Here is a 12,318-nt window from a genome sequence, read left to right as displayed (position 1 = left end):
CACACACACACACACACGCACACGCACACACCCTCTCAACTTACGCCATTTCCTCTCCCGTTTTCCCTTGCTTGCCTTTTCATCTATTTTTGCTCTCCTGTCCCTTGACTAGTTTGTATCTGAAAATACCTTTTTCCTCCTAATTTTGTGCGCTATGCTTTTAAGAACATTCCTCCTGGTGGTCCCACCTCCTCTTGGCAGCAACTTTTTCAAAATAGATTCACATATTTATTATCTTTAACACTACCTTTTCCGCCTCACCTTTTTCAAACATGGCAAGTGTTGCAATGTGGGCGGGGCCTCCCTTGTTTCCCCCTTCTCCTCCTCCCTCGTCTTCACGTTTTTTGGTGGGGTATTTGCACGTGCACGCGCACGTCCAATGGGGGGGCTTCTCTTTCTCTTTGCACTCGGTTTGACTCGGCGCCTCGGGCCAATCATCTGAACTCAACTCCATTCGGAACGGCGAAGAGAAGAGAGGAGGAAGGGAATAGGCTGGGACTGAAAGAAGCTTGGCACGATGAGATGACAAAACAAAAGAGGAAGGACCTACACTGTGTCAGTGTGGCACTCAATCCGCACAGAAGCCAACAGGAATAAAACTGCAGAGGGTGATCAACACAGCCCGAAAGATCATCAATTGCCCCTACCTACCCTGTCCAGCATCTACACAAATCCTAGTGCCTGAGAAGAGCAAAGATTATCATAAAAGACAATACACACCCCCTAACTTCCACCTCTTCAACCTGCTACCCTCTGATAGGCACTACAGGACCATAACAGCCAAGACAAACAAAATCAAGGACAGTTTCTTCCCAATAGCCGTCAACATCCTCAAATCGAGTTCGGCCCAAATCAAGACTTAATGCTAATCACTTTTAGTTTGACTTTATTTAATAAGAGACGGCACATATTGGTGAACATATTAATATTCATTTTGATAAACATATATATGTAAATATGTAAGATTGTAGCCGAGGGCTAATTTCCATCTTTTGCAGATGTATTGTACTTATGTGACCACTTATTCAATGTTGTGTACTACTTATTATGTTGACTACTTCTTTCTTTATGACTTATTTATTGATCATTTGCTTGTTTGTTGATATTTGTGCACTTTGTGGTGAAAACTTTAAATCTCATTGTACTTGTATTATGACAATAAAAGCATTCAATTCAATTCAAAATGAGGAGAATACGAGGGCCTGCTGGGTCGAACCTAAAGAAATGTCTCTGGTCGAATGAGAAATCATTAGAGGAAAGCAGAGCGTGACGCCTCGTCTTCCAAACTCGCACTCAACAACAACAACAACAATAACAAGAAGAAGAACAAGAGTCCTGGAGGCGTTGGCAGACTAGACGGGAATTGATCTCTCTCCCACGAGAAGACGAGACAGATATACACACGGACGGATGGCTTTGGCTCAGGTGCCGCTCTCGGGCTCGTCCCTTTCACTCCCGGCGCCGTGCCGCTCTTTATCTTCCCTCTCGACGCCTCCATCAATCTCCATTTGCTGCCCTCCTTACCTGTGGGCTCATCTCCTCCGGCGTAGGGGAGGAGAATGTCAAATACAGTCGTACCTCTACTTACGAAATAAATTGGTTCCAGAACTTTTTTTGTAAGTAGAGGTGTACTTTATATGTAAATTCTCTAATTCGTTCCACAGTCCTCACAAAACTACCAACTAAATCCTTTAAAATTGGTCAGAGGGTCCCAATTATGTATGGAAGATGTAAGAAACATACAAAAACGAGAGAAAATTATAAGAAAATGATTTATTAATGTCTTAAAATGAATAAAGCTGAAAAAGTTCCCTCCCCGGCCGTTATAATGGGAGACATATCAGTATATGTCTGCCAGATGGCGGCAATAGCCCATTCTGCCAGGGCTGAAAGCCGTCCACTTTGTAATACATTTTAAATTTTTGCGTGTGCCCTGTGCGTGTGTGAAAATATGTGCCACATTGCATTTTTATGGTTTTAAATCGCTTAACAAGGGGAATTGCAATCATTAATAAGAGGAGCATTTAGCAAAGGAATGTGATGCTGGTTAGAGAACGAAAAAGGGTCACTGTGGCATTGACACCACCTCTAACGCATTTTTAAATCATATTTTTTCATTAGGATCTTCTGCATGTATACTCTCATTGATTAGCAACACCGTAACAGTATTGTCAAAACAATTCCGAGACTTTTTCTACTCAAAGTGGTGAAAAGGCTGAAAAAAAACCACATTTTCATGTATGTTGACTTTTAAATTATTTGTATAGCTCTCAATGTCAACATTTAGAAACATTTCATTGTTTACGGCTGGCAATTAGGTGACCCGGACTCGACCCAGTGTGCAAAAATAAGCGACTCCACAACATTATGTTAAATCCGTGTCTACAAAGTACGAGCGCACAAAGACTCCAAAGAGATCTCAGGTCTTCTTGTTTCCTGGAATACCGACGAGCTCTTCCTCATTAATTTGTCCTCGACGTATCTCTCTCCCTTTCTTTGTCGTCTTTGAAATTGCTACTCTTCCTCCTCCTCCTCCTCCTCCTCGCAGGGCCGTCTTTCCCTCGGCAGGCATGTTGTGACAGGGCGCGGCGGCGTGTTACGCAGACTTCCACTCGCCAAGTGCACATTATCCTCTAAGGCTTAATAGCCAGGTTGGAATAAAAGGGCAGAGTTGGGAAATTACATCTCACGTCTCCGTCGCCCTCGTTTCCAACCGTTACGTAAAAAAAAAAAAACTAAATACGTCGCATACAATGCGTGCCTATGGCGTACCTTTTTTATTTCCAGTGACTTAGCCCACCTGTGTCGTACTGGCGTCGGCCTTGTAACGACACACGGGAACACGCAAAGCAAACAACGGCCGCGGCGTGCAAACACACGGGCGCACTTTGCGGTCACGTCGGCGGAACCAAACAATGCGCGGCTTACGAGAAAGCCTCAAGTGCGCGCTGTCTGAAATAAGCCTTCGGGCTTGAGACGGAATACAAAAACATTCAGGCAAGCGGAAAAAATCAAACACTGAAATTCACTCTCTTCCTTCGTTTCTAAGCACACAAGCACACTTTTTTTCTTTTTTTATTGACACGTGGAAAAATCACGGCCAGAACAGAACTGGGATGAAAATGACACTAATCTGCAGTTACGGTAATACACGTACACACAAGATGAATTATTAAGAGCGACAATGACTCCCTGGGTCTCTTTTTCGTCTCCTTCTTCGCCATCCGTCTTTTTTTGCGGCGCAAATCTGGCTGGATGGATGGGACGCGCTAAAAAGCTTTGGTGTGTTTAGCTAAGTGCTGCGCTAGGCTCGCTAACGTGATTTTGTTTTTCATTCTATTTGAAATGTCTGCTTGTCGGGAGTTTTCCCGGACTGTAACAAAGCAATAGAAATCTCCCAAAAATTGAGTATTCTTCATAAGCATCATAAGATCGGATTTTCCCAAAAAGTATGTTTATTACATATCAAAATTCCAATTGAAAATATCTCATGCGAATGTGAGAATATTTGTTCGTGGGTCATAAACTCGCGACGATGTCATTCTAATGTAATCATCTATTTCAATTTGTGGAAGTTTAAATTCTGAAACATCCATCCATACAATAATAACAAAAGTATTATAGTCTTTGTTTATGATAGGGATGTTCTGGATTAAAAATTGGAACGGAGGCGATCAGAACATCAGGCCTGATCACATGTTATTATATATTGAATTGAATTGAATGTTTTTATTGTCGTTATACAAGTATAATGAGATTTAAAGCTTCACCACAAAGTCCACAAATAACAACAACAACAAACAAACAGACAAATAAATAATCAATATGTGTATACGTGTATACAGTAATCCCTCAAATATCGCGGTTAATTTATACCACGATCATCGAAAAATCGCAAAGTAGGGTCACCCCTCTTTTAACTTTTTTTTTTCTTCACTGCTGAGTCCTAGTAGCAGGAATGGCTTCCGCTTAAATTTTTTTACATTTTTATCAAGTTAAAAAAATATCTTAATAATTAATAGCAGAAAAAATCGCGAAGAAGTGAATAGGTAAAGTCGCGATAAACCAGGGAAGACTGTGTGGGTACATATATTTACATTCAAAATTAGACAAATATATTTTAGACATGATTTATGTGTACGTTTTTGCGTTAGCTGTATATTAGCTCATCTCTGAGCCGCTCCGTCTGGTCGATTGATGCGATTCTGTTGCCTTGCTCGCAAGACCCCCGTGGAGAAAAAAAAACAAAACCCACTTTTGCCCCCAACTCTTTAATCTCACCAACGGGAAATCCTCTCAACTTGAGCCTTTGTCCGTAATGGCCTCCTCCAATTGTCCTCCCTCTTCTCGCCCACACATCTCATGTCTTTATTTTGCCAGCCCGTGAAACATTTTGACATCCCCCAACGAGATAAGAGCTGACTCCAACTAATCGGCCTGCCTTCTCCTCTTTTCTCCCTTCGTCAGGTAACCGTTTCTTCTTGACCTCCTTCGGAGCTCTGTACATCTCCGAGGTCCAGAAGGAAGATGCTCTGTCCACCTACCGCTGCATCACCAAGCACAAGTACAGCGGCGAGACCAGGCAGAGCAACGGAGCCAGGCTCTCCGTTATGGGTACACCACATTTTATTTTATTCCACCATGACTGGAACCTGGAATTCATTTTTCTCGCCGTCCCCCCTCCCGTTCAGACCCTACGGAGTCCACCCCGTCAGTGCTGGACAGTTTCCAGTCCGGTGAGGTGAAGGTAGGGCACAGCGTGGAGCTGCCCTGCGTGGCGTCCGGCTACCCCAACCCCACCGTCAGATGGTTGAAGGACGGGAGGCCGCTCCCGGCGGATTCTCGCTGGACGCGGCGTATCACGGGGCTTACCGTTTCCGACCTGAGGCTGGAAGATAGCGGGAACTACATCTGCGAGGTCACCAACAGCTTTGGCTCCAAGGAGGTGACGGGTCATCTCAACGTCATAGGTGAGGATTTTAAAGCCGCCGCGTTGTTGCTGGTATTACAACGTATTTTCCGTCATTTGGGACTTCTCGGGAAGTTTGCACGGCAACGCGCTTGTAACATAACGTAGACAAATTTAGATGAACTTGGATTACGATGCAGACACACTCGAAAATAAATTTAATCTAACTTTACACTAGACTTAATTCTAATTTTTCTTTTACATTTTGATACCTTTCTTCCCCCGGGTTGGCTCTATTGGCCCCGCCTCCACCCTGACTTTCAGATGCAACCTATCGAGGGTTGTTTGCTTTTGTCTTCCCTTCAAAATATTCCCAAAATGATGCACACAAATGTCCTCACAAGAGGATAACGCAAGGCCACTTGCCAACGAAAAGTACCGTATTTTGCCGTTTAATATACGTTTAATATTTAGTATATGAAATGATTTTTGCTTTTTTTGAGCCTCCCGTTTGTGCGCCATTTAATATACCCCTGCCGTTTAATATACCCGGGTATATTAAATGGCAACTTGGCTTTTTTGGCAAGATTTGTATGGTGTTCGTGGGGGCATAATTATAGATACTTAAGTTCATTAAAATTCCAAGTCAGACTTTATTCAGCAGTAAGTAGTTTTAACCTGAGCAGTAAGTTTAGTAGTTTTAGTCTGCAAAACGTTGATGCACCCCGTCACGGCATAAAGAATGCGTAGTGGATCGTACCTTCCCGTTTGTGCGCCATTTAATATACCCCTGCCGTTTAATATATTAAATGGGGGGTATATTAAACAGCAATACACGGTAGTGTATATTCCTCTCGTATTAGCGATCGCTCCGCCATTCGCACTAACTTTCAACAATTGGCTCAACCTGATAGAAATGCCCCAACTTAGAAGTTTCTAAATATCCACTGAATTGAAGCAAAAAAATAATAATGAATCTTCGGACACACCCGAATAAAAAACCCGTTTCTCCACCTTTAGAACCCCTGCGGGTCACTTTGTCCCCGAAGAACCTGAAGACGGGCATCAGCAGCACGGTCATCCTTTCTTGCGCCGTCCAGGGTTCCCCCCATTACACGGTGTCGTGGTACCGCAACACGGAACCGGTCTTGCCCGACCAGCACTTCTCCATCCAGGGGGCACACAACGACACCTTGTTCATCTCTGCGGCCCAGAAAAGACATTCGGGAGCTTACCAGTGCTTTGCCACGCGCAAAACTCAGACCGCCCAGGACTTCTCCATCATACTACTAGAAGGTAAAGTTCCTCAACAAATCCACAAGAACCGTCCTTTTCTGGCGTTTGTCACGTTGGGCTAAATCCCTGAAAATATCCGTTTTCCTCAGATGGCACCCCGCGTATTGTGGCGTCCTTTAGCGAGAAGGTGGTGGTCCCGGGCGAACCCTTCTCCCTGATGTGTACCGCCAAAGGAGCGCCCCCGCCCACCATCGCCTGGACTCTGGACGACGAGCCCGTGGCTCGCGACCTGTCCCGGGTGCGGGCCAGTCAGTACACGCATTCGGACGGGAGCACGGTCAGCTACGTCAACGTCAGCAACCCGCAGATCCGCGACGGAGGATTGTACCGGTGCGCCGCACGAAACTCGGCCGGGAGCGCCGAGTACCAAGCGCGCATAAACGTAAGAGGTGCCTGTCTACTTTTCAATATCAGTCATATTTGAGGCTTCTCAGGGCCTCACCCCTTCCTCCCCCCCTTCCTCCACCCCAACCCATCGACTCCTCTATTTCTTGACCTCCATTTTTCTCTCCTTCCTCTTGTCGCTAATGAACTCAACGTCACAGGAAACACTCGGTTATCTTCGTGTAATTTCCGTAATCCCTAAAAGAGTTTAATAGGTGTCCTGGAAAATAATCCAATTTTCACCTACCGTATTTTACCGTATTTGTCACTCCAAAAAATGATGACTGAATCAAGGGTACGGCTTATATGCGCACAAATTGTCTTTTATGCGCACAAATTTTCTTTTATGCGCACAAATTATGGCTTCTATGCGCACAAATTATGTCTTATATGCGCACAAATTACGTTTTATATGCACACAAATTACGTCTTATATGCGCACAAATTACGGTTTAAATGCACACAAATTACGTCTTATATGCACACAAATTACGTCTTATATGCGCACAAATTACGGTTTATATGTGGACAAGTTACGTCTTATATGTGCACAAATTACGTCTTATATGCGCAAAAATTACGGCTTATATGCGCACAAATTACGTTTTATATGCGGACAAATTACATCTTATATGCGCACAAATTACGGTTTATATGCGCACAAATTAGACTTGACATGCACGGAACTGCAAGGTGACAAAGACCAAACGCTCTAACGCAAGACAATGCGGTCATTTATTTCAAAATAGAGAAAAGATAAACAGATAAAACGCTAAACGAAATTTATTTTGACGTCTACGAATGAAATTCAAGAAAAAAAATAAACCCTATCTTGCATAAAACCTGAAAAAAGTCACTCACTTGTGCCTGCCCTTGCTCGCTCAGAGCGCCATCATCTTACCTTTTACCGGCGACTCGGACACACTTCCTGGTTGTACTGGTCACATGACTTCCTTTTTGAATTGTCTACGTCCAGGCAACACCCTTAAGGAATATGCAATCTAGCAATCAATTTATAAAGTATCTCAGAAATACCACGTGCGATGATTTTTCTTAAGATTTTCCCTTCAAAGTAACACATTTGAACTCCCTATGGAGGTGAAAATTGTGAATCAAGTTGCGGCTTATACGAGAGAAATTGTACAATTCAATCATTTTAAGGCAATTTTAAGGGTGCGGCTTATACGCGGAGGCAGTTGATTTATCAGAAAATACGCTAAATACGTCGCCGGCAGAAATGGGGTAGACTCGACTTATTCCAGCCAGTCACAGGGCCGACAGCTACAGTCATTGTGGAGAAGACATGTGGATAGACGGTGTATAACTGCGGTGTGTTTTGGTGAGCGTGAGCCAGCCAGCCAGCGAGACGGCGCCGCTGAATAATACATCTTTGGCTCGTCAAAGCCGCGACTTCAAAGCCGGGCGCACACTGAGATTCGGAGGAGAGGAAGTGAGGAGGCGGGGTGCCAGGCGGGGTGGCGTGGAAGGGAAGATGAAAATAAAGATGTGCGTAAGATAATGTGAGAGATGTGGAGGTCAGGCAACAGGTGACGGTGAATCATCCAACTCTTGTCCTCCATTGACTCGAGACACATTTTATCTCAATTTTTCTTCGCTCTTGAGTCGTTCTATCTGTCGCATGTTGCTGAAGTTGCGCGCAGAGTGAACACAATTGGATTTTTTTTACACATTACAGCATATGTGTCAAAGTGGCGGCCCGGGGGCCAAATCTGGCCCGCCGCATCAATTTGTGTGGCCCGGGAAAGTAAATCCTGAGTGCCGACTTTCTGTTTTAGGATCAGATTAAAATGAAGAATATAGATGTATATTAAATTTCCTGATTTTCCCCCTTTTAAATGGATAATTGTAATTTTTTAATCCATTTTTTCTGTGTTTTTTGAACTAAAAACACAGACAAAATGTATTTAAAAAATTACAATTATTGATGTAAAAGGGGGAAAATCAGGAAATGTAATATACATCTATACTCTTCATTTTAATTTGATCCTAAAACAGAAAGTCAGCACTCATAATTTACTTTCACGGGCCACACAAAATGATGCGGCGGGCCAGATTTGGCCCCCGGGCCGCCACTTTGACATGTGTCCTACGTGCTTCATTTTCTTTATACATTCTGGAAACTTATGTTACACTCATGTGACACAATAGAAAATGAATAGATGGCGATATATTACTTTTAGCTTTAATGTTTCTGCAGCTTTTTACTAGCAGCTCAGAATCATGCTAGTTTTTATTATTGTTTTATCAAATATTAGCCATAGTGAAATAGCATTTGCAGCTCAGTTATTTGGTTGAAACGTGAAGTAACGAGACGTAAACAATTTCTGTTCACGTTCTTAACTTAAGTTGCGTTCGAGACCCCTGGTCAAAGAAATTCCGTTATTAGAACGTCTTAAAAACCATCTCCCCCTTCTCTCCCCCAACCCAATCACCCTCCCCTCGTTATTCCTCCCCTCAAAAATTCCACGCCTAAGTTCGACACCATGATCTAATAATATGTTTTTCCCCACCCTCTCTCTTGTGGTAAAAACCCCTCCGTCCCGCCGCCTTCGCCTTCTCGCCGTCGATCAGGCAGTCCCAGGATTCGTCCGTTGAAGAACATCACGGCGGTGGCAGGACGGAGCTCCTTTATAAACTGTCGTGTGATTGGCTACCCCTATTACTCCATCAACTGGTACAAGGAGGGGCTTCTGCTACCTGACAACCATCGTCAGGTGAAGTCAACGTCAATACAAACCATTTCTTTCTCACCATAAAAACAATAATAATCATAACATATATGAAAATTACTTACTCGGGAATTCAAACGAATGGTCGCGCCTACTTTTCAGTGGTAGTGAGATGCTCGAGGCGGCTTTTTTGGGGGGAAATATTGGACTGTTTACTTTATTTTTACTATAAGATATCATTAGTTGTAGCATGTCGGCCTCACAGCTCTGGGGTCCTGGGTTCGAATCCAGGTCAGACCACCTGTGTGGAGTTTGCATGTTCTCCCCGGGCCTCTGTGGGTTTTCTCTGGGTACTCCGACTTCCTCCCATATTCCAAAGACATCCATGGTAGGCTGATTGGACACTCTAAATTGCCCCTAGCTACGAGTGATTGGTTGTTTGTCTCATTGTGCCCTGCGATTGGCTGGCCACCCATTCAGGGTGTCCCCCCCGCCTCTGGCCCCAAGTCAGCTGGGATAGGCTCCAGGACCCCCCGTGAACCTAGTGAGGATAAAGCGGTTCAGAAAATGAGATGATATATCATTAGTTGATGTTAATATTGGTGGCTAACATGTTTCAGGATATCATTTTGACCTTCAATTTGAACGCTGGTCAGTCATGCTCGGCCTTAACTGGGACCCCGACATGACTCTTTGCAGGTGGTCTTTGAAAATGGTACGTTAAAGCTCACCGATGTCCAGAAGGGAATGGACGAGGGGGCGTACATCTGTAGCGTGCTCATACAGCCGCAACTGTTCATCAAGCAGACGGTTTATGTCACTGTCAAAGGTGAGTCCACTTATTCCAATTTACTCGTTATTCTAAAAATGCACCAGTTTAATTATATGTGAATTAAGAATAAAATGGTCTTCCGATACGGAGGATTTTGTTCTCTTTGATGGGGCAAATAACTACCATACTGATTTTTTTTTGGGGGGGGGGGGTTGTGATTATAGCAAACGCTTTTTGTTATCTTAATTAAAGTGGTAAATGAATACATATATATTGTTGAGAGTATTTTAGAAAGTCGCCTAGTATTTTAAGTTACGTAAAAAATTGAATAATTGAGCTTTTTTGGGGGGAGTGATGGATGTTTTTCAATTTAAAGCACATGTGTTAAAGTGGCGGCCCGGGGGCCAAATCTGGCCCGCCGCATCATTTTGTGTGGCCCGGGAAAGTAAATGATGAGTGCCGACTTTCTGTTTTAGGATCAAATTAAAATGAAGAGTATAGATGTATATTAAATTTCCTGATTTTTTTCCCCCCTTTTAAATCAATAATTGTAATTTTTAATCCATTTCTTCGGTGTTTTTAGTTCAAAAATCATTTTGTAAAATCAAAAAATATATAAAAAAGCTAAAATAAACATTGTTTTAGATCTATAAAAAAACTGAATATTCAGGGGTTTTAATCCAGTTCTTTTCATCCATTTATTAAAAACAAAAAATCTAAATATTATATCTAAAATGGTCGGGCCCACGTGAAATCAAGTTGACGTTAAAGCGCCCCGCGAACCAACCAGAGTCTGACACCCTTGATTCAAAGCATAAATTGGTGAATTGCTAACATGGATGAGCCTTGTATAAGGCTATATAACATGCCTTTTCTCTCCAATATATTGTTATAATTTTTTCTTCCAGATGTACTGTCATTTTTTGTGTATAATAATTGATTTTGGTCTTTTTTTCAAATTTGAGTCTTGAAAAAAGAGAGGGTCGTCTTATATTCGGGGGCCAATATGGTATATAAAATACACTGCTGGGAGGAAAACCGGCTAAATTCACTTGATAGCATAACTCGCACTTACGTGTCGGGTGCAGGCGGGCGTGACCGTAAAACCGAAAGGTTGCCAACATTACAGGAATAAAATAAAGCGTGCATGCATCGCCTCTTGTAACCCCTGATTAAGGAGCCGAGTGGCCGAGTGCGCTGAGCAATTACACGTGCCCAAGTGCTATCGAAAAGGATTTATGGCAGAGCGTGCCATACATGGATACCTGTGGATTTTACCTGTCACCTTGACTTTGGATTCAATTTGCCCTCTGCGCCACCCGCATTGTTGTCTCCGTCCGTATTGCACGTCATGCGATCAGACGTGGTGAAAGAAAGTGCGTGCGCACGTGTGCTCGTCATGCCTGTGATTTAATTAGATGAATTTTAATGAGGTCCAGATTAAATCCCCCAGATGTCTCAGCTGTAACCCTCCCCAAGTCTGCATCGCCTCTATTGGTCTCCATGGCAACACCATTCTACCACCCCCGTGGATGGGGCTCTAATTAGAGCAGCTATTATGGGCTGGCTTTATCAGGGCAGGGCGGGTTGGAGTGGAGAGGTTGGCGGGGGGTACGAGCCCGGTTGCCGGGGGGGGGTGTCGATAGGTTGCTTTTGAGGGTGACTACTAGTGGGTGACATTATTCGGGGGTGAATTTTTAAAGATGTTTTTCCTCTTTTTAGGCGTGTTTTTATCCGACTTTGAAACTCCGACTTCCCCTCTCGTTCACCCCCGGCTCGTTTAAACAAGCCTCAAACCGCCGACTCCGTTTGCCTTCCGTCTCCCGCTCTCATGCCCCGCGTTTCACCCCGTTACCCGTCCTGGCGTGCTCTCGACAACGCTCTGTTTTCTTTGCACGCCGTCATGGCCGTCCTACGTCACCATTTTTGTCTTCCCGCCCAGTTCCTCCGCTCATCCAGCCGTTCGACTTTCCGTCGACCTCCATCGGCAAACTGATGTACATCGCCTGCGTGGTGGCCTCCGGAGACATGCCCATCCGCATCACCTGGCGCAAGGACGGCCAGGAGATCGTGCCTTCATCGGGCATCACCATCGACACCAAGGAGTTCATGAGCTCCCTGCAGATCTCCAAGGTTTCCCTCAAGCACAACGGCAACTACACGTGCATCGCCAGCAACGACGCCGCGACCGTTAGCACGGAGAGGCAACTCACTGTCACAGGTGGGTAAAATGCGGGACAAGGGTAGATTTTCACTCACAAATTCCT

General features: G+C 44.1%; 1 protein-coding gene across 3 annotated transcripts in view; it reads left to right on the top strand.

Annotated features, from left to right (window-relative positions):
- dscaml1 (Down syndrome cell adhesion molecule like 1) overlaps positions 1 to 12,318 on the top strand; it is a 97,576-nt gene that overhangs the window by 54,567 nt on the left and 30,691 nt on the right. For 2 of the 3 annotated variants that reach the window (XM_077611139.1, XM_077611138.1), the window contains exons 4-10: positions 4,468 to 4,614; positions 4,692 to 4,970; positions 5,930 to 6,205; positions 6,295 to 6,594; positions 9,182 to 9,324; positions 9,979 to 10,108; positions 11,994 to 12,272. In XM_077611139.1, the coding sequence (XP_077467265.1) occupies positions 4,468 to 4,614; positions 4,692 to 4,970; positions 5,930 to 6,205; positions 6,295 to 6,594; positions 9,182 to 9,324; positions 9,979 to 10,108; positions 11,994 to 12,272 (1,554 nt within the window). Of the gene's footprint in view, positions 1 to 4,467; positions 4,615 to 4,691; positions 4,971 to 5,929; positions 6,206 to 6,294; positions 6,595 to 9,181; positions 9,325 to 9,978; positions 10,109 to 11,993; positions 12,273 to 12,318 lie in introns of those variants that run through there. The other variant, XR_013303535.1, reaches the window with a different exon arrangement.

This window comes from Stigmatopora argus, chromosome 10 (assembly GCF_051989625.1).
Source record: "Stigmatopora argus isolate UIUO_Sarg chromosome 10, RoL_Sarg_1.0, whole genome shotgun sequence".
In the NCBI taxonomy this organism is placed as follows: Eukaryota; Metazoa; Chordata; class Actinopteri; order Syngnathiformes; family Syngnathidae; genus Stigmatopora; species Stigmatopora argus.
Note: the sequence above shows the minus strand (reverse complement) of the source record. Positions and strands in the feature narration are given on the sequence as shown.